At 38.9% G+C, this 21,010-nt stretch overlaps 1 protein-coding gene across 3 annotated transcripts in view; it reads left to right on the forward strand.

Annotated features, from left to right (window-relative positions):
* Window positions 1–927: 927 nt before the first annotated feature.
* cbfa2t2 (CBFA2/RUNX1 partner transcriptional co-repressor 2) overlaps window positions 928–21,010 on the forward strand; it is a 36,417-nt gene continuing 16,334 nt past the window's right edge. For 2 of the 3 annotated variants that reach the window (XM_062997483.1, XM_062997484.1), the window contains exon 1: window positions 934–994. In XM_062997483.1, the coding sequence (XP_062853553.1) occupies window positions 967–994 (28 nt within the window). In that variant the 5' untranslated portion in view covers window positions 934–966. Of the gene's footprint in view, window positions 995–15,630; window positions 16,026–21,010 lie in introns of all 3 variants that reach the window. The other variant, XM_062997485.1, reaches the window with a different exon arrangement.

Raw genomic sequence — 21,010 nt, forward strand, 5'->3', positions numbered from 1 at the left:
ATATATATATATATATATATATATATATATATATATATATATATATATACTATATATGGCTCTGGTAGTTTTAGTTATTTTCATTTTACTTTACGGAAATATTGTAATATAATAATAACGACCTGGCGAGTGCAGGTCGTGGAGGGCCCCCTTCTCCTGCCATGGGCTCCAGTGCACCTGTCCCCCCCACCCCCCCAACCCCCCGTTGTTACGCCCCTGCGCTGACTTATGAATATAATCACAATACTGTTAGACATTTACTGGAAGAAACAGAGAGAATGGCTTTTTAAAGCATAGTGGTTCAATAATGGTACCTTTTCCTATACAATTTCTTTCATTTCTATGTTATATTGGTCCCGGTGATAGACAAATCTGAAATTGACTAGGCCTTGCAAGCACCTTAACCCTTAACCATTAACGAGGTATTTTACTTTGTTTATTATTTTTTTATATGTCATTTCTCCAGATTCTGTTTTGGCAGTTAAGACCACTCTAAATTATAATACATTTAGGACTGTGTATGAAGTATTTATCCATCAAAACAGTATATTTTCCAACATTGTTTATGGTTGATCAGGTGCGCGTTGGCTAATCATGTGGCTGATAGGTCATCAGGTGGTTAATTGGTGACAGGTGTTGGAAATCTTACTAATTACGTATTGACTTTCTACACGCGGCGACACGTGTGGTAGGTTGTGAAGGACAGCGATTATTTATGAGGGCATGGAGAAGCAGTGTGTCTCAATAATGAGTGTTTATTGTGTTTGAGGGCACAACTCCGGGAAGTCCGTGTCGATTCCCTGTAGCTCCGCCCTCTTCACCGGCTCGTGTCTCTTCAGCTGTGCAGCGCGCGCTCTTCACTGTCAGGAGCTCGCGCTGCTGTGAGGTGTTTTCACAGTGCAGGTTACACATTAGCAAAAGACACAGGCCGAAGCTTTGGCTTATAAAGTCTGCCTTGAAGGAGGTATGGTCGGAATTTCGGGCACTTACCAATGTAAGTCTAACACTTTTATGTTCTAGTTTGGATTTAAATTCGACTTTTTGAAAGGAGAAAATGTGTCTCAACTGTCAACCGAATAACTCAACTGTCAACACTGAGGAGACTTGAGGATACAGCTCACTGTTTTCCGTACGTCATTTTGTAATAATTCGAATAAAACCGAATTTCCTACGTTTGGTAAATGACAAACACTTTTCGGTGGTATTTAATCTTTTATTTTTTTACCTGGATAAATTTACTACCTAATATTAGTAGTTAAAACTATTTCAAAATAGACTGTGTGAAACCGGGTGCGGACGGAATACTGTGACCTTATTTTACCTTATGAAATGCATTCGATACACATTATTTGGGTGTTTTTGTGAGGCTAACGTTTCTATAAAATGGACATGCGTAACATCTTAACAAGATACAGCTGTTTTGCACCACAAACGACTTTCTAAATGGTTTATAACGAGAACTGTATACGTTTTAATGTAAGGTCACATTGGCTCGTACTGTTGGCCTTCATCATTGAGGTTTTATTTTCACTACTCAGTCAACACAACAAAAGTTTTATTATAAGGTCGAGTTTAGGGTATGAGCATTTAAATTTTTTTTCAAATGTTCTTTGGGTTGTTTACAGTTTTATGTTGAATTGTTTCTACTAGAAGATATGAAAATCATGTTTTTACTGCCCTCTTTGGGGTCCTTCATAAATAAAAACACCAATTTCATAGTGATTTTCATAGTGAGTGGAATTGCTTGGTTTAACCCCTTAATGCCTGAATTTATTTATAATTACATACAAAAATTAATTATTTGTGTTTTTGCTTTAAAGCCGATGCTACGTTAAGTGGAGATTGTACATTTGTCCATAGCACACAAAATAGATATAAATTTAGGTATGTTGCAAATTAGCGACAACAGGCATAAATAGTAAAAGATGGTAAACAGGCATAAATAGTAAAAAATGTTAAACAGGCATAAATAGTAAAAGATGGTAAACAGGCATAAATAGTAAAAAAAAAAAAAAAAAAAAAAAAAAATAATGAAACGTCTTTCGTCTCAGATATGTAGACTTTACATTCAGGTATGTAGACTAACATACATACATATACATACATATACATACACATATATATATATATATATATATGTCATAATAATATAATAACACACTATACGTATAATAATATAGTGTTTGTTTATTAGGATTTTAAAGTCATGTTTTACACTTTGGTTACATTTATGACAGGAACGGTAGTTACTCATTACACAAGGTTCATCAGTTCACAAGGCAATATTAAACACAGTCATGGACAATTTAGTGTCTCCAATTCACCTCACTTGCACGTCTTTGGACTGTGGGAGCAAACCGGAGCACCCGGAGGAAACCCACACAGACACGGGGAGAACATGCAAACTCCACACAGTAATAATATATATATATATATATATATATATATATATATATATATATATATATATAGTATGTAATAATATAATACATATATACTGTATATACACACACATACATATAGAGTAGATACATACATGCTATTTTATAATGATTATACAAATGAACTAGAATGGCATTTCCTAAAGAAAGTGCATGTGAGTGCTGAAATCAATCTAAATACAGCATTATTTATATGCAGACATTATGGCCGATTGTAGCCATTATGGTCGGACGTAGCAAATTCGCGACAAACAGAAAACTTCAAATAGCGGCGGTAAGGGGTTAAACTGCTGGTTGACAGTCTTGTTGTGAGAATTATTATTGTTATGTAATAATTGTTGTTGTTGTTGTTATTATTGTGGTATTTAATTAAACCATTACAATAGTGGCACTGTTATCCAGTACATGCAGGTTTTCATACGAACCTTGAAGTAGTTTCACCTTATTGCACTTAAAGCCAAAATCAACTGATTAACAGGTGTACATAATGCCGGGTGTACATAAAAACCTGGGGTGGCACCGTGGCTCAGTGGTTAGCACTGTCGCCTCATAGCAAGAAGGTCCTGGGTTTGATCCCCAGGTGGGGCGGTCTGGGTCCTTTCTGTGTGGAGTTTGCATGTCCTCCCCATGTCTGCGTGGGTTTCCTCCGGGAGCTCCAGTTTCCTCCCACAGTCCAAAGACATGCAAGTGAGGTGAATTGGAGATACAAAATTGTTCATGATTGTGTTTGACATTAAACTTGTGACGTGATGCATCTTGTATAACCTTATTTTACTTTATGAAATGCTTTCGATACACATTATTTGGGTGTTTTTGTGAGGCTAACATTTCTAAAAAATGGACATGCGTAACAAGATACAGGCTGTTTTGCACCACACACGACTTTCTAAATGGTTTATAAGGAGAACTGTATACGTTTTAATGTAAGGTCACATTGCTTCATAGTGTTGACCTTTATTAAGTTTTTATTTTCAAGAAAAATAAATACAATTCACTACTCAGTTAACACAACAAAAGTTTCATTATAAGGTTGACTTTGGGGTACACTTTTATAAAGACTTCTTTGGATTGTTTACAGTTTTATGTTGAATTGTTTCTACTAGAAGATATGAGTATCATATTTTTTCCCCCTTTTTGGGGTTCTTCAGAATATAAACACCAATTTCATAGTGATGACTGGAATTGCTTGTTTTAAAGCTGCTGGTCTTCTTGTGGGAATTATTGCTGTTGTTTGTTTGTTTATTAGGATTTTAACGTCATGTTTCACACTTTTGGTTACATTCATGACAGGAAACTAGTTACTCATTACACAAGATTCATCAGTTCACAAGGTTATATCGAACACAGTCATGGACAATTTAGTATCTTCAATTTACCTCCCTTGCATGTCTTTGGACATTGGGAGGAAACCGGAGCACCCAGAGTAAACCAACACAGACATGGGGAGAACATGCAAACTCCACACAGAAAGGACCCGGACCGCCCCCTTTGGGATCGAACCCAGGACCTTCTTGCTGTGAGGTGACAGTGCTACCCACTTAGCCACTGTGTCGCCCACTGTTGCTGTTGTAATTGTTGTTATTATTGTGGTATTTGATTAAACCGTTAAGATAACTTACAGTAGTTTTATCCAGTACATGCAAGTTTTCATACCAACCTTGAAGGAGCTTCACCTGATTGCACTTGAAGCCAAAATCAACTGATTAAGCACCTGATTAAATCAGGTGTAGATCATGCCGGGTGTACATAAAAACCTGGGGTGGCACCGTGGCTCAGTGGGTAGCACTGTCGCCTCATAGCAAGAAGGTCCTGGGTTCGATCCCCAGGTGGGGCGGTCTGGGTCCTTTCTGTGTGCGTGTCCTCCCCGTGTCTGCGTGGGTTTCCTCCGGGAGCTCCAGTTTCCTCCCACAGTCCAAAGACATGCAAGTGAAGTGAATTGGAAATACTTAATTGTCCATGAACGTGTTTGACATTAAACTTGTGAAGTGATGCACCTTGTGTAACGAGTAACTACCGTTTCTGTCATGAATGTAACCAAAGTGTGTAAAACATGACATTAAAATCCTAATAAATAAATAAATGAATTTAATTAAATCATTTAGAAAATCTGTGGAACCCTGAACGTATGGTTGTAACCTGAATACCTTTCCCTCAGGTAGTGGCACTGTTATCCAGTACATGCAGGTTTTCATACCAACCATGGATGAGCTTCACCTGCTTGCACTTGAAACCAAAATCAACTGATTAAGCAAACTGAATCAGGTGTCCATCATGCCGGGTTTACATGAAAACCTGCAGCTCATTATGGATAACCGTGAGGTTTGATATTAAATGGGCAGTGTTTTATTATATAAAAAGTATATCTTGGCTTGAGCACTATTCAGTGGTTAAGTGGTTCTAATCTGTGAGATATTTGTGCTGGATGGTAAAACCTTCAATCTTCAAAGGATTTTACTATAAATATATTTTTGTTAAGAATTCCCCACTTGTTCTACTGTACAAACCAACATATTATTCCAGGTGCTAGATTGAACATTCAGGCTATGGGACTCTACCAGTGTGCATAAAGAGTTAAAGAATCATGTCCAGTCTATGTGAAAAGTGCTCAGTGGGGCTCTGGAGCTCCCACTGCTCTGTTCCCTCCTCATACTGAAGGATTTGGAGTTAATCCACTCTGCAAAGTTTCACACCATCTGGACCTTGGTGCTGCTGAAGAACAGAGCTGCAGGAGGCCTCGCTGTGTGGCTGTGTCTGTCTGTCTGGAAAAACACTGGTGCCAAAAACACAGAAATGAGACAGACTGTTGTTGTGTTGAACTTTGTGGGTGTAGCCTTAGCATTAATAACATAAATAGCATAAATTTTTATTCTTAGTGATTTACTCTTGGCGCTGATAAAATGATGATGATGATGATGATAGTGTTGTTACAAGTGCGTTATGCACCACCAGAGGGCAGTCCTGCAGCTCTCACGGGAGCTGTATTAGTCCACTAAATGAACAACAGCAGTACACTGGCAGCATGTGGATGCGAGTATGCGTACATCTCACACGATCTCTTAACGACGTCATGTCATTTTGTGTATAAGCATCATTGTTTTCTTTCGTTGACCTTCTGTTCCTATTGTTTTCGGTGTCTGGTTTCAGTTACACTTTATTGAAGGCATGTGTAGCCATTTGGACAGTAGGTTAGTTTTTGGTTTTCATTTTTTTAGCTGTATGAGTGTGTGCACATGTGCAAGTCGGATTCCTTTCCTCTGACTTTAAGAAAGGAAACAGCAGACAAAGAGGCCCTTCAGGTTTCAATTGGAGCTCTAATTGGTTTTGGCTCTTGCTGCTAGGGGGCACCATTGCTGGCAGCCTGGCACTTGGGTCATTTGTGAGATTTTGTGCATGTCAGTTAGAAAGCAAGAAAAACATGGAGAGAGAGAGAGAGAGAGAGAGAGGAGAATAGAGCAGCTTCCCAACACCACCAGCTGTAAGTGTTTAAGGCAGCCCCAGGCCAGGTGAATCCTATGCTGAATTCAGGTCTAGAGTTTATCCTCCCAGAAAAATCCCAAATACGATAATACCTCGGTAACTATCAAATAATCCAGTTTTTGTATAGGCAGTGGTTCAAGACAATAACATTTCTAAGTGCATTCAGTTCATCTGTTTTATATTTTGATGGTACACTATTAGCTTGTTGGTTAATGGTTAACCACCCAACAGGAATACCCTAGACAGGGCACCAATTCATTTCAGGGCTTTGCCCCTCCTCCAACCTCCTCAGACATAGCCAGTCATGTATGTGTAGACGCCCGACTGGTCGATAGCACTGCCATCAAACCTGGAGCTTAACGGTGTTGGACTAGTGTAATAGACCACCACCCAAACACCCAAAATTATGAAATCTGGTTAGGAGAACACTGCAAACAGAGATTCAATTTTTTTGTGTGTGCAAGAGACTCTTATTTAAATCCTTTTAAATTGAGTTGTTACACTAAAAATGAGTTGATGGTTCATTTGTTTTCCATCTTCCTTTAATAGTAAGAGTTTCTTCCAAAAAATCTATAATTATGTAACTTAGGCCAAAACTTTATACATGGATGCTGGTCCCAAATGACCCACCCTTCTAAATGGTTAGGTAAATCTATTCAAAACTGCCCTGTGTTTTTACAAGAGAATGTTTGTTGCCGTAATCCTAGGTTTAGCAGCTGTGGATGTTCCTGGTAGATTTCAGTGGTGTGTGGCATGTGCGTGTGTGTATCTGTGAGAGAGTGAGTGTGTAAGAACAGATTATCCAAGAAGGGAAACGTGATGCGGTAATTGACATCAGCTCCACCAGATGTTTCTTGTTGCATGGCGCTGTGCAGACGGACTGGGAACGATGGGATCCAGATGTGCCACCTCCCTCCTCCAGCGCCTGTTGCACAGAACGGCGCTTTACTGGAGACGGTTGTTATTAGTGGAACCGGACCTCCTGGAGTCAGGACTCTGGCTTGAGTTTAGAGTTGCGGATATGAGGCTGGAAGATTAGAGCCGCCTGGTTTTAATGCTGATTGTTGCCTTCTGTCTTGAAGTTGTCTTATGCTGACCAAGCCTTGATTCTAAGATGATAGCACTCAGCTGTCTGTAGTTTCTCCATCTGGAGTAATATGTTGGTTTCCAAGTTGATTCAAAGGGCATCTTGTTCTTAGCTGATTCAAAGTTAACCTCTTGCATAGTTGTTACACTAAATACATTCATTTCTTAAAACGTAGCTTTAGTAAAAACTTATTTTGATGTTTATATTCAAAATGCACCTCATCAGTCAGAAATTGCTTCCATGACTACTTAAAACAACCAGTTTTCCAATTTGCAGACAGCCCCAGAAAATATACATTTTAAACCTTGACATCAAACTGTCTTCTACATGAACCTGGGGGATGGGTATTTGTCTTTTTTATTTTTTTTATTTCATTGTCATGTTTTACTTGGGTCAGGGTTGCGGCAGGTCTGGTTTTCATGGAATCACTAGGTGCAATGCAGTAACACGCCCTGGACAGGACGCCATCCATCACAGGGCCTCGGCCACCTCTTAGACATATCAAATCATGTCCTTATATAGACTGGCTGATAGCTCCGCTGAGAATTTGAACCCTGGATCACAGCTGTAGTGAGCTAGCATAAATTACTGTTGTGCCACTGGAGCGCCCTTGTCCATTTCATATGAAAATGTATGTAATTATTAAAATGACATTGCTAATTAATGTACGTTATTGACATCTGCTAAATAATTTTTTGTCTATTCATTTCAGTTATTTTTTTTTTTTTTTTATCAGTCTTAGGGATTTTTAGCAGTTAAATGTTGATGAATTTCATTGACTATACACTGTTTTAAGTATCTAAATATTGTAATTAATTGGCCTTTAAATCGAGTTTGTACCAATTAGTTTATTCCCATGTTTCCTCTCTTGTAAACTTGTAGTTTTATTAAAATACTGCCTTGCTGTTTGATTGGCAAAACATATTGTGCACTGTCAACGTAAATTGCTGTTCCATGAGATTTTTGCTATATGGTTTACCCAAAGGAATAGAGCTTAAGACTGTTTCACTGGTTTGTTTTGGCTGTGGTCAAGTGGTTTTGTAGGGTGTACACATCAACTCCAATTCATTCAGAAACTCACTTTTGGTGGCAAATAAAGAGCTTTTAAAGCATTGTTTTGATGGCATTAGTTTCTGGATTTGTCTTGGTATATCATTCAATAGATCATTATGGGGGTGTGTGTGTTCAAAAGTAGTGAAAGAAGCTTATCACCACATAAGCTTCTACCTCAAGCTTTCTCACACACACACACATACACTCGCACTTCTTTTCTACTCACATTCACAGCTTCAGACAAAGCATGCTCTGGAATTAACCCCCACTTATATACTGTGGAATCTAAGCTTTTTTTTTAAATAACCCTATCACTCTTTTCTTTGCTTGATCATCTTAGTCTCCCCTGCCGTCTCACTCAATTTTTTTTCCTCCCCCTCTTGGTTTCTCTATTTTCTCAATTGGAAAGCCAGCTGTTCCATGGCTGTCAGCGGCCAATGGATTATTTAAAAAAAGAAGAAAAATTCCCTGAGCTCTAGACTGTGAGAACTCTTACTGTGTGTTGACAGAGAGTATGAGCGTGTCTAAGTGTGAATGTGTGTATTTGTGTGTGGTTGACATTCACTCCTCTTACTGTTGATGTATAAAGCAGAAGGTTTATGAATTCTGACTGGTTTTAATGATTCAAGATATTATTGTGCTTTTAGCATGCAGTCATTTTTATCTGTTCAGTTGTTTTGTGTAGTAAACATAAGCTAAAGCTGATGAATAAGGTGGTGGGATTCGGCACGAAAAATAAAATATAATGTAAAATTATGTATAATGTATGTGATACAAAATATTCTCATACTTTTTATAGTGGTATTGAATTCCTCACACTCACCTCTTTATTCTTCATATGTTCTGTTCTACATTCCTTTTGGTATAGTAGGTTGTAAGTGGTAAAATTATTCCAACACAAACCACTCAAAATCCATGGCTGTTCAATGAAAAATGACTGTAAAGCTCCAAAGATACACTAGGCACAAAGGTTAAGGTTACACTGCTTTGTTAAAGCTGTTAATAGCAAATTCAGACTATAGCAGGTCCCCCTACCTGCTGCTAACTAACAGTCTTAATGTAAGAGTCAAGGAAGAGGGCCAGCAGGATGATCACAGCCTGGGTCTCCAGCAACTAGAGAGATATTAAACTGTTAATAGTTGTTTTTCTGTAAGGACTTGGCTGGCCCATGTTACATATGGATGTCTGTATTTATTACACATGCATTACAAATTATCAGGGGAAAAACAAGCACAGTCCTTTTTTGAGTTTCAGACAGATGAATTGCATTTTGGGTGAATGCTTTGATTTAACATTTTAGCTATGACCAACTGCTTTTGCTTTTGTTAACTGTACAACAATGGTGCATGATTGCCAGTTAAAAACCTACCAATTAATTGTGTTTACACCACGCTGACCCAAAGTTTGAGTGTGTGTATTAGTAAGAGATTGTGGGGAACATTGCTCTTGGCAAATAAGAACAGTTCCTGCAATGCAACCTGGGGAACCTAAGAAAAGGCATGCTTACAAAGTGTCTTCTTACTGCCAGGTGTTCCCAGCATACACACAGCTGAGCCACCTGCAATTCACAGGTGTGAGTGTCTGGGTGTGTGTGGTAATAACACAGCTGCCTCTTCTGCCCAGAGGCTAGCAGGAGACAGAACGACAGATTAAAGGATAAATTGCAGGTGTGAGACGGACCTACACAGATACAGGTTTTGAAGAGAGGTTTTATCAAAACAGCCATTTTTAGGTCAACAGGGACACTTTCCCTTCTGTCTGCCACATTCTCTCACTCTCCCCCAACACCTCCCCCCAATCATTCCTTGTATTATATTGCTCTCTGTCCTTACACTATAGAGTTCTTTGTGCTGAAGACCAACTGAACCTCCTTCACAGGAGACATCATTACTGAGGGGGCCTTTAATATATAGATATGGCTATGCTTATTTTTTCTCTTCACTTTCCTTCCTCTTTTTATGCATCATATTTCATCATACCTTTATCAGTGGGTGCACTGTTACCTCACAGCAAGAAGGTCCTGGGTTTGATTCCTTGGTGGAGCGATCTGTGTCCTTTCTATGTGAAGTTTGCATGTTCTTTTTGTGTCTATGTAGGTTTCCTCCTTGTAGGATCTCTGGTTTCTTTCTACAGTTCAAAGACATGTACAGTGTATCACAAAAGTGAGTACACCCCTCACATTTCTGCAAATATTTTATTATATCTTTTCATGGGACAACACTATAGAAATGAAACTTGGATATAACTTAGAGTAGTCAGTGTACAACTTGTATAGCAGTGTAGATTTACTGTCTTCTGAAAAGAACTCAACACACAGCCATTAATGTCTAAATGGCTGGCAACATAAGTGAGTACACCCCACAGTGAACATGTCCAAATTGTGCCCAAAGTGTCAATATTTTGTGTGACCACCATTATTTTCCAGCACTGCCTTAACCCTCCTGGGCATGGAATTCACCAGAGCTGCACAGGTTGCTACTGGAATCCTCTTCCACTCCTCCATGATGTCATCACGGAGCTGGTGGATGTTAGACACCTTGAACTCCTCCACCTTCCACTTGAGGATGCGCCACAGGTGCTCAATTGGGTTTAGTCCATCACCTTTACCTTCAGCTTCCTCAGCAAGGCAGTTGTCATCTTGGAGGTTGTGTTTGGGGTCGTTATCCTGTTGGAAAACTGCCATGAGGCCCAGTTTTCGAAGGGAGGGGATCATGCTCTGTTTCAGAATGTCACAGTACATGTTGGAATTCATGTTTCCCTCAATGAACTGCAGCTCCCCAGTGCCAGCAACACTCATGCAGCCCAAGACCATGATGCTACCACCACCATGCTTGACTGTAGGCAAGATACAGTTGTCTTGGTACTTCTCACCAGGGCGCCGCCACACATGCTGGACACCATCTGAGCCAAACAAGTTTATCTTGGTCTCGTCAGACCACAGGGCATTCCAGTAATCCATGTTCTTGGACTGCTTGTCTTCAGCAAACTGTTTGCGGGCTTTCTTGTGCGTCAGCTTCCTTCTGGGATGACGACCATGCAGACCGAGTTGATGCAGTGTGCGGCGTATGGTCTGAGCACTGACAGGCTGACCTCCCACGTCTTCAACCTCTGCAGCAATGCTGGCAGCACTCATGTGTCTATTTTTTAAAGCCAACCTCTGGATATGACGCCGAACACGTGAACTCAACTTCTTTGGTCGACCCTGGCGAAGCCTGTTCCGAGTGGAACCTGTCCTGGAAAACCGCTGTATGACCTTGGCCACCATGCTGTAGCTCAGTTTCAGGGTGTTAGCAATCTTCTTATAGCCCAGGCCATCTTTGTGGAGAGCAAGAATTCTATTTCTGACATCCTCAGAGAGTTATTTGCCATGAGGTGCCATGTTGAATATCCAGTGGCCAGTATGAGAGAATTGTACCCAAAACACCAAATTTAACAGCCCTGCTCCCCATTTACACCTGGGACCTTGACACATGACACCAGGGAGGGACAACGACACATTTGGGCACAATTTGGACATGTTCACTGTGGGGTGTACTCACTTATGTTGCCAGCTATTTAGACATTAATGGCTGTGTGTTGAGTTATTTTCAGAAGACAGTAAATCTACACTGCTATACAAGCTGTACACTGACTACTCTAAGTTATATCCAAGTTTCATGTCTATAGTGTTGTCCCATGAAAAGATATAATGAAATATTTGCAGAAATGTGAGGGGTGTACTCACTTTTGTGATACACTGTATGTTAGGCGAATTGGAGATGCAAAAGTACTACTGTTTACATGATAACATTTACTTAGCATTTTGACAGTTATAAAATTTGGTTTTCAGTTGTCTACACTAAATGAAAATATGCTGGTAAAATATGCTGCTAACTATAATTGCGGTGTTGCATAAATGATGATGGTTTAGTGGTTAATTGCAATCTTTTTGCTTTTTTGGCTGCTCCTTTTTATTTTATTGGGTGGCAACAGTGGATCATTTTGGTCCACAAACCTGATTTGGCTTAGTTTTAACGCCAGATGCCCTTCCCGATACAACCCACCTTATTTTAACCGACACTGAGAGCGCACTGTCAAGTGCACCTCCGAACGTCTATGCTGATCAGACATCACCTGATTGAAAATTATGTCTGTTTAGATGCCTGACCATCCGATAGCTCTGGGGTTTGAATCTCTGAGGTAGAGAACTAGCATATTTTACTGCTGTGCCACCAGAGCAACTTACTGGTTTATTTAAATTATTTGTCTGACACAATAATAATTTTCATTTTCATAAATTGTCATAGCCTTCTAAAGTTAATAATAAACATTGTAATATTTTTGTAATATTTTGTCCTGATCTCATTTACAACAGAAGTGCACATAAGCAATATGCTGGCTATTAGATATGAATTGAATATGGTTGGCCCTCAGGGACAAACAAATTGAAGCAGCATACTTATTCAGAAAAGCATATTGATTTTTACATTTAAATGCTTAGAAGGAAAGAAGTGTCTGGGTTTGCAGGTTGATTATTTAGTTATAATGCTAGCTTTTAAGCATGCGTGAGTGTGTGCGTGTGTGTGCGCGCGTTTGGTCTGTGCTCTTGGCTGCAAGCTTTGGAAACTTTTGGGTGATGGAGCCAATTGAGCGTGTGACCTACCTCTCATAAATTAAGTGCAGACTCTTGCTCATACAAACACACACTCAATGTCGCGCACACACAAACACACACACACACACACACACACACACAGTTATCTATATATTTATACTGGGCACACTCTCACTTTAACAATCATATACCATTATACACATCACTGACTTTTTTGCTTATGCTTCTGACTTTCTGAAATGATACATACACTAACACCTTCCCTACATAACCTTCTCTTGTGCACACATTCTCACTGCAAATATTATAAAAACTGTGTGTGTGTGTGTTGGGGAGAGGGGGGGGGGGTGTCGGGCTTTACTTGAACTAATGGCTCCCAGGCGTTTAGCATGGCCAGACATACTGGAGCCGAAAGCAAAGAGAAGGAATGCCACTACAAACCCAGAGAGAGAGAGATAGAGGGAGAGGGCGGGAGAGGGAAGTGCGTGGTTGGAAGGAGGTTGTTTTGGCAGGGAATAAAGAGCTTTTGGATAGATAGACTCTGGAATGTCTGCTTACCTTTTTGTGTAAGGTATATTTTGGGTAAACCTGTCTCTCAGTAAAGCATTAATTAATGTATAATTAAAGATCAATCTTGATTCTTTTAGAAGGAATTTTGGCTGTTGATGGGAAGAGTATGTACATGTTTATAGTTATTTCTCTCTGGATAATAAAGTATCTATCAATCTATCTGTCTATCTGTCTATCCGTCTAGCTATCTAAGAACTAAATCCAACATGTTTTTAATGTCTTTTACTCTATTACAAGCCACATTTCTTAATCACACTCATTAAAGAGGTGTAATGTAAAATTAGTTTTTTAAAAGAAACAAAGCAGACAATGTGTACTTAAGTCTTACATTTTTACATGGTGGCAATTTTATATTTTATTGTGACCAAATATAATGCAAGCATGGTTAGGCCTTGCTCAACTTGGAGGCTTAACCAGCGACCTTCCAATCAGTACTCCAGTCCCTTAACCTTTAAACTAGCGCTGTCCTGTGTTTCTTGTATTTTAAGTCAATATTTAAGCCAAATATTTAAGCCAAATATTGCCTTTTTCATCTCTATCTCCCAAGCTAGTCATTACAAACTTGCCTTTTTTAACCAACAATTGTGTAATTTTAAGTTTGATGTTTTCTCTTACACAGTTTGTATGTTACTTTGTATTTATGTCCAGTTCTACAGCCTTGACTCCAAGCAAATGCTCACATGTGCAACCTTCCTAACTAAACTGCATACTCCTATAAGAGGAGTGCTAAACTTCTCATTACCTAAGGCCTTTGGCTTCATATTAACATGCAATGAAATTGTTTGGTGTAAATCTAGATTTAGACAGGGATATAAGGTTTGACCCCACTGTATTCCTTCATCTTATAGGACATTGTTGTTGTGATCTAGATCTGGATTACTATCAGATAAGGATGTATAGATGTTTGCTGGTGTTTCGTGTATAGCATCTGAAGTTGTTTGTGTAACCAAGTGGCCTTGGATGGCTTTTGCAGGTGTGTGTGTGTTGTGTTGAGCTTTGCACAGGCAAATCCTGAGTATTTATTGTAATAAATGAATCAGGCGTAGTGGTTAGTTTGTTCTGTCCTCTGTTTTTCATGCATTTGTGCTCTTTTTAGATAGAGCATGTGAATTCTTCCAGATGATCTCTGTGTGTGTGTAACACTATTACATGGTAATAAGAGTCCATACAAGTAAAGGTCATTGTACAGATTTACAAGTGCATTCTGCAGCTCTGCAAGCTGGAGATATTCAGCACCTTGAAATGGACCTTGAATATGTGTTACTTTGACACATTATGTATGTGTTTATGTATGTATGTGTTTATTCATCTCTGTTGGCAGTTAACATAGCCTTCTATTTTAAACATTGTGCCTTTTTAATTCAGACAGAATCATAAGCAGATAAAGTCTAACTAGGGACACTATAGGCACTGGATAAATATGAAGGGGATAGCAAGTAATGCTAAACAAAATTGTTGCGCAGTGAAAAGTTCCTACTTTTAATAAAAGTTTCATTAAATTGTTACAGATATGAATTTCATCTGACACTAATTTAAGTGCACTACCTAGTTACCTAGTTAAATTATTTATACCTAGTATAAATAAAATCTTTTATTTTACATTTTGTAGTGCAAGGAAATGATTCCATATACACATGCATAGTATATTTAAGGAAAAGTAGATGCACTATTTTTGTTATTTTTGTCTGTAAATCTTAAACAAGTTTATGAAACTTTTTTTGCGTACAGTTTTGGCATTATATTAGAAAACACCTGGGTATTGCAAAAATGGCTTTTAAGTGGACAGACTTATAGAATAGAAAAACTAGATCAAATTAAAGTCAGTGAAAAGTTTGATCAAAGTCCATATAGCAATGTTAACACATATTAAACTGGGCCTAGAAAATAAAAACTGAAAAAGAATAACTGATAATAAAATAACTCTCCAATAAAGGCCCAGTATTATACTGTCACTCAGTTTTGATGTAAATCACCAAACAAATGTGTTTTATTTAGTAGCTCGTTATATGACACTTTCTTGTGTGTGTTGGATGAAAGGCATTGTCACACTGAAATGTTCATTCTTAGTTTTCTCAGTTTGCCAAACATCACAAATGGGTTTAAATTTAATTATTAGCCAATACACAGTTTCATCAGTAAAACTGTTGATTGTAGGGTCTCATTATCTGGGCTGTTTTTTAGTGGCTCATTCTCCCCTCCTTTACTGAACTGGCACATACTTTGTTTGACCTTTCAATGCCAGAACAATTAGTTATGTTAATCGGCAAACCCGGCTCACTAAATACAATAAATAGATTATCAGCTGATTGGCTGGGAGCCACAGAGTGGGCGTCGCTGTGAGCCCAGCCGGCTGTGCTTCAACTGAAGTGGGGGAGTGTGTGTGTGCGCCTGTTTTTTGTGTGTGCCAGAGACAGAAGGAAAGAAAAAAGACGGGAGATCGGAAAGAGAGGAGAAAGGAATAGACTGTTGAGTGCAGAAGGACGAATGATGAAACAAACCGGAGAGATGAATAGAGCTAGAATCTGAGAGAGAAAGGGAGCGAGAACGAGTAAAAAATAAGAAGTCTTGCTGAATCTTTTCACCCATCTGGTCTCCATCTGTGTTTGTCCGGCTGTGAGAGGAACTCTGAGTGCAGCTCACATGTGCAGGGGGCTTAGCCACATGCCCTACATATGAAGAAGAGAAGCGAAAGAGTGAGAATAAGGAGCTACAAGCAACCTGAACCCGACACACATACTTTGTTTTGTTTTTTGGTTTTTTTTTTGGAATAAGAGAAAGATAAACTGACGACCCTAGAGGGGAGGTGAGAAGTGTTTTAAGATTTATTTGTAAATGTCTATATTTGTCTTTATGCCTCTTATGCATTTTAGACCTTTGTGAAGCCTTCTGAGAGAAGAAGCTAGCCACTGACCTCTGTTTTGATTAAATGAGTGAAAATGGTCATTCTTTGAAAAAACAAAAAACAAATCTGCAGTAAATGGTTTAACTGTATAATGGCTGCTTGCCTAGTTGTTAGTGTAGCGTAAAGTGGGCAGCATGGCAATAAATTCATTTGATGACATTATGGGTATTGAATTATGATATAGCATTATTATATTTAGTATAGATGTCCTGGTCATATATTGAGTATCGGTATGAAAAGTGATACCGGCCTAATATATTGACCTGTCATCCTTTTTGATATTGGAAGTTTGGATTATATTTGTGTGGATGATTAGGATAATGCATGTAAAATATCTCTTTAAAACCATCTTAATATTTTTTTCTTGAAATACTTTGATCAGAATATCAGAAAATAGCTGATACTCAGAGCTTACCATGTAATCGGGCATTTGGGGAAAAAATATGATCATTTGTCAATTGTAAAATAGGTAAATTTTTTTAATGTCTTTACTGGTAGACATTGATATTGTCTAACAGAATATGTGTATGCATATTTTGCAGGAAATTACTGATTAGATGTTTGTTACATCTACATTAGAGAGCTACATTTAAAACATATAATATAAAGCACTTTATGTAATAAATGTTATTAAATAATACTATAAATTATATCTCATCCAGTCTAGGTCTGATTATGTCTTAAATGTTTTGGCTATTAAGGTGTTGTACTTATGATTAAAATTATTAAGAGTAGACACGGCTGTTAACATCCACAATCCACGTGGCACATGATATGACCAAAATGCCTGACTGGAGTCTTTTCTGAATCTGTCCAAGCATCAGTAACACCTTAACATTTGCTTCTGAATTTTAATGAATTTCGATTTCTCTGTGAAAAAATGACCCTGTATGTGTGGCTGTTGGATGATTTTGTTGAAATGAATCTGGAACGCATGATTGAATGGTGCAATTAAAGACATTCAGTAGGGAGCCAGCATTTAAGACTTTTCCATAAAAGTATGTTCAGCAACCGAACATTTTCCAGATGTTGCCTGAAGTGGTGCTACATGGTACTGAAATATGCTGCAGGGTTGTATTTGTTGGACTGCTTGTCACCACAGGCCTGCCTAATCTTAGCAAACACAATCTCCAGGCAAGCCCTGACAGACACACACCAGAGCATGCTGCACCCTGTCAGCCTGACAGCCCTGTGTGTGGGTGTGTGTATGTGAAAATTTACAGAAAAGCAGACCGGCAGTCTGCAGAAAAAAAACTAAAACAAAACAGAGCTTTGGACTTTGTATAGGGTCACACTCCATTAATCAAACTTACATGCAGGATGACCTTGTTTTGGTATATTCTTCATTTTGCTTTTATCAGCTGATGATCCTGGGACATGTCAGTGAGATTTGTTGAGGTTTTGGTGGTGGGTGGGTTGCAGGAGAAAGTCAGACATATAGTCATTTAATCATACTCATGCTAAACTAAAGCAAACATATAAACTACAGTTTGTGTTTCTTGTTTAAATGGGTGCCTTTTACAAACCTTAAATAACTATATTAATATACCATGATATCCTAGTTGGGATGCATGAGTGTTACTGGCTAGCTAACCTAATGAAATTGCAATAATGTTTGTTAGCTGTGTATAAACTTCACTCTCTTGGCATTCGGGTGGTGCACTTGTAATGGATGTGAGCTCACTACTGCTGGGATATTGAGTTGCTATTGGCTGCACGGACATAATTGGCTAATGTCTAATAGGGGGGCGGCCCAGCCATTTGGAGGTGCACTCTCAGTGCTGGTCTCAAGCTCAGATGAAAATAGGAAGGTTGCATCAGATAGGGCATCTGGTGTAAAACTGTGCCAAGTCTGGTATGCAGACCAGATCTGCTATGGCGAGCAGACTAGGTTGTGTTCTGAATAAGTGACTACTTAAAACACCTTAACCTGTTATTACTGACCCTTCTCCTCTTTAGATTGAGTTTGTGGTGGGTGCCCTGCAGGGTGTCGGGCATGTTCTCTGTGTAGGCACACCATTAGTAGTCTTAGTAATGCGTCTCCTTTGTTTGAGCTGTATCCACTGACCCCAAATCATACTGTACCGTTTACCAGAGACCCCTGGGGAACCATTTTGGAGTCTTATGGGCCCAAAATGCAGGAGGTCAGCCATTGCTTGACCTAATGATTACGGTGTTGGAGGGAGAGGGAACCGTAAAGGCAGTCTGTTATAGCTGGTTACGTATTTAAATAGAACAACATGTGTAATGGTTAAGGATTAAAACAATAAAGTTATATGTTGATTACAGCGTATCAAAGTAGCAAGTGTGATTGGCACTGGCATGTTTTCTACTTGGATAAAGCTCCAGGATTTACTAAGGTTTTAATGTATGACAGGTCTGTCGGAACTGCATTTAAATGACATCATAAATCGAACAATGGCTTCTTTGTTGTTATTTGGTTAACTGGGTAATCATTGACATCCCTAAACTGGAGACTAATACATGTTTCATGTCTTAAAGAATGCTCTCTGTTTGTTAGTTCTTTTTGCCTTATCTACATGAAGGCATATAATTCTGTCACATGAAATCTAAAACGTTTATATGTTCTGTTCTATACATTCATGCTAAAACAGAATTTGGTATGTAACCACAAAGATTTTAGATTAAAATGGTTAGATAAATATGGCCCTACTAAGAAAGCACTTTTTTTGTCTTTCTAAACTTGAGTGAGAGTTAAAAAGTACCCACAATTAAAGCTACTTTCACGTTTAGCACATCTAAAAGTGTATTTATTTCTCATCAGTTTGGCCATAGTCGTTTTGAAGCATAATTTAAGCCACAAATTAGAATTAAATATAGAACATAACTATCCACAGATGCCCAGATGGCACAGTGGTGAATCGCTAGCAAAATAGCAGTAAAATCAGGGGTACGAATCTCAGCAGTGCTATTGGTTGGTTTGGCATCCACACAGTAATGATTGGCTATGTGTTAGGGGGGGATGGCCAAACAGCCTAATTGTTGGGAGGTGCACTTGTCAGTGCGCTCTCGGTGCTGGTCCCAGGGTTGCGTCAGGAAGGGCCTCTACAGTAAACACTGTGCCAATTCAGGTATGCGGACAGGAATGAGACGCAGTGGTGATCCATAACATACTAGAACAACTGAAAGGAAATTTAAAAACACACGCACACACACATTACTAACCAAATCTGATTGTTGGAAATAAAAATAAAATCTACACATTTTTAATATAAATTATTTTCCTGCTCGCACTTTATACTATTTATTTACCAATAAAAATCTGAATATCAAAAACTGTTAATACCCATTTTGTATGCATAGTAAATATTCATAACACGGTGGCTTTTTGAATGCCAAATACCTTGCAGGGATTTGTTACACAGGAGCTTAATAAATGCCCCGAGTTTGTCCTTTCACACTGAGAATGAAAGGCTATAAATAAAGTCAATTTAAATTGGTAAGTGGGAGATAAATGGGGACTACTCTTTGCAATGAGTAATGCCAGTGAAGTTTGGTGTACAATAGACACGCCCAGCCACACACACAGAGGTTTCAACCTGTTGCAGAGCACACACGCACCCACTTACATTGCTAGAGAGGAACAGATGTGTGTGTATTGTTAGTGTGTGCAAACTGACAGGCACCAGGTGCAGCTTTTGTTTTGCTCGTCTTTGTCTACCCCCTTCCCACTGCAGCCGTGCCTCACGTCCAATCCGTCTCTGTCCCTCCCTCACTCCCGCCCCCCCTCTGCAGGGACACAGGTGACTGTTGGAGGCTCCAGCTGCCAGCATGTTGCCCCATTAGCTCCATATGGTTGAAATGCAGGAGGAGCTGCACCGAGCATATAAGGGGGAGATTACCCCCCCCCCCTCCCCTTCCAAACACACAAACACACTCTTTCTCTCTTTTTTTTTTAGATCTGATAGCTTAACCCTTTTGTATCTATGGCTCAGGCTCTGTTTTCAACATCAACCCCCCATGTGGGGTTTGTATGGGTGCTGGGTGCCCAAAGGCAGGATCGGCCTTTCAGTGTATTGTTTTCGTGTTTAAATGATTTCCCAGTCTGGACGCACTCAAGTGCTTTTAATGGAAATGTGTTCATCATTTTAAACAAAGACAGAGCGGGGTTTTTAAATCAGCTCTTTGTGCAAGTTTCTCCAATGTTAAGTGGTTTAGGCAGTGGGGGAGTAAATATCTATACTTATTCAAGGTGACAGACTCAGTTACGCTTTGCAGTACGCTAACTTGGCTTATGTTCATTTGAGCTTTGCTGATTACTGAAGACACCTATTGAAAGCTGCAGATCCATGTGCTTTGTGTAGTTTAAAAGGCTTTTCAAGGATTTTTGATGAACTATGCTTAAAGCATCCTTCATGGTCACATTTCATGCTTTTATATTCTTCATTAATGTCTTCAAATTCTCATACAAATTTTAATCACTCTTTGATAAATGCTGAATATATTTATCAGTTTGTGTTTGCATATCACTTTAACCTGCTCTGGGTTTTGTGGGTCCAATCCCAACAGAAAACAATGGACACACCCTGTGCACATACATTTATCATTAAATCAATGTGTTAAATCAATTGATTTATAATCTACTATTAAATCACTTGAACTTAGTGACAATTCAAAGTAGGCAGTGTACTGGTCAGGGTTGTGGCGGATCTGGTTTTACTGGGAATTGATGGGTGCTAGACAGACATGCCTGGCCAGCCGATAGCACTATATATAGCACACTATCTATCTATCTATCTATCAATCTATCTATCTATCTATCTATCTATCTATCTATCTATCTATCTATCTATCTATCTAATCTATCTATCTATCTATAGATTAGATATAGATATATAGATTATATATAGATATAGATATATAGA

The sequence above is a fragment of the Trichomycterus rosablanca genome, chromosome 6, assembly GCF_030014385.1.
Source record: "Trichomycterus rosablanca isolate fTriRos1 chromosome 6, fTriRos1.hap1, whole genome shotgun sequence".
Lineage (NCBI taxonomy): Eukaryota > Metazoa > Chordata > Actinopteri > Siluriformes > Trichomycteridae > Trichomycterus > Trichomycterus rosablanca.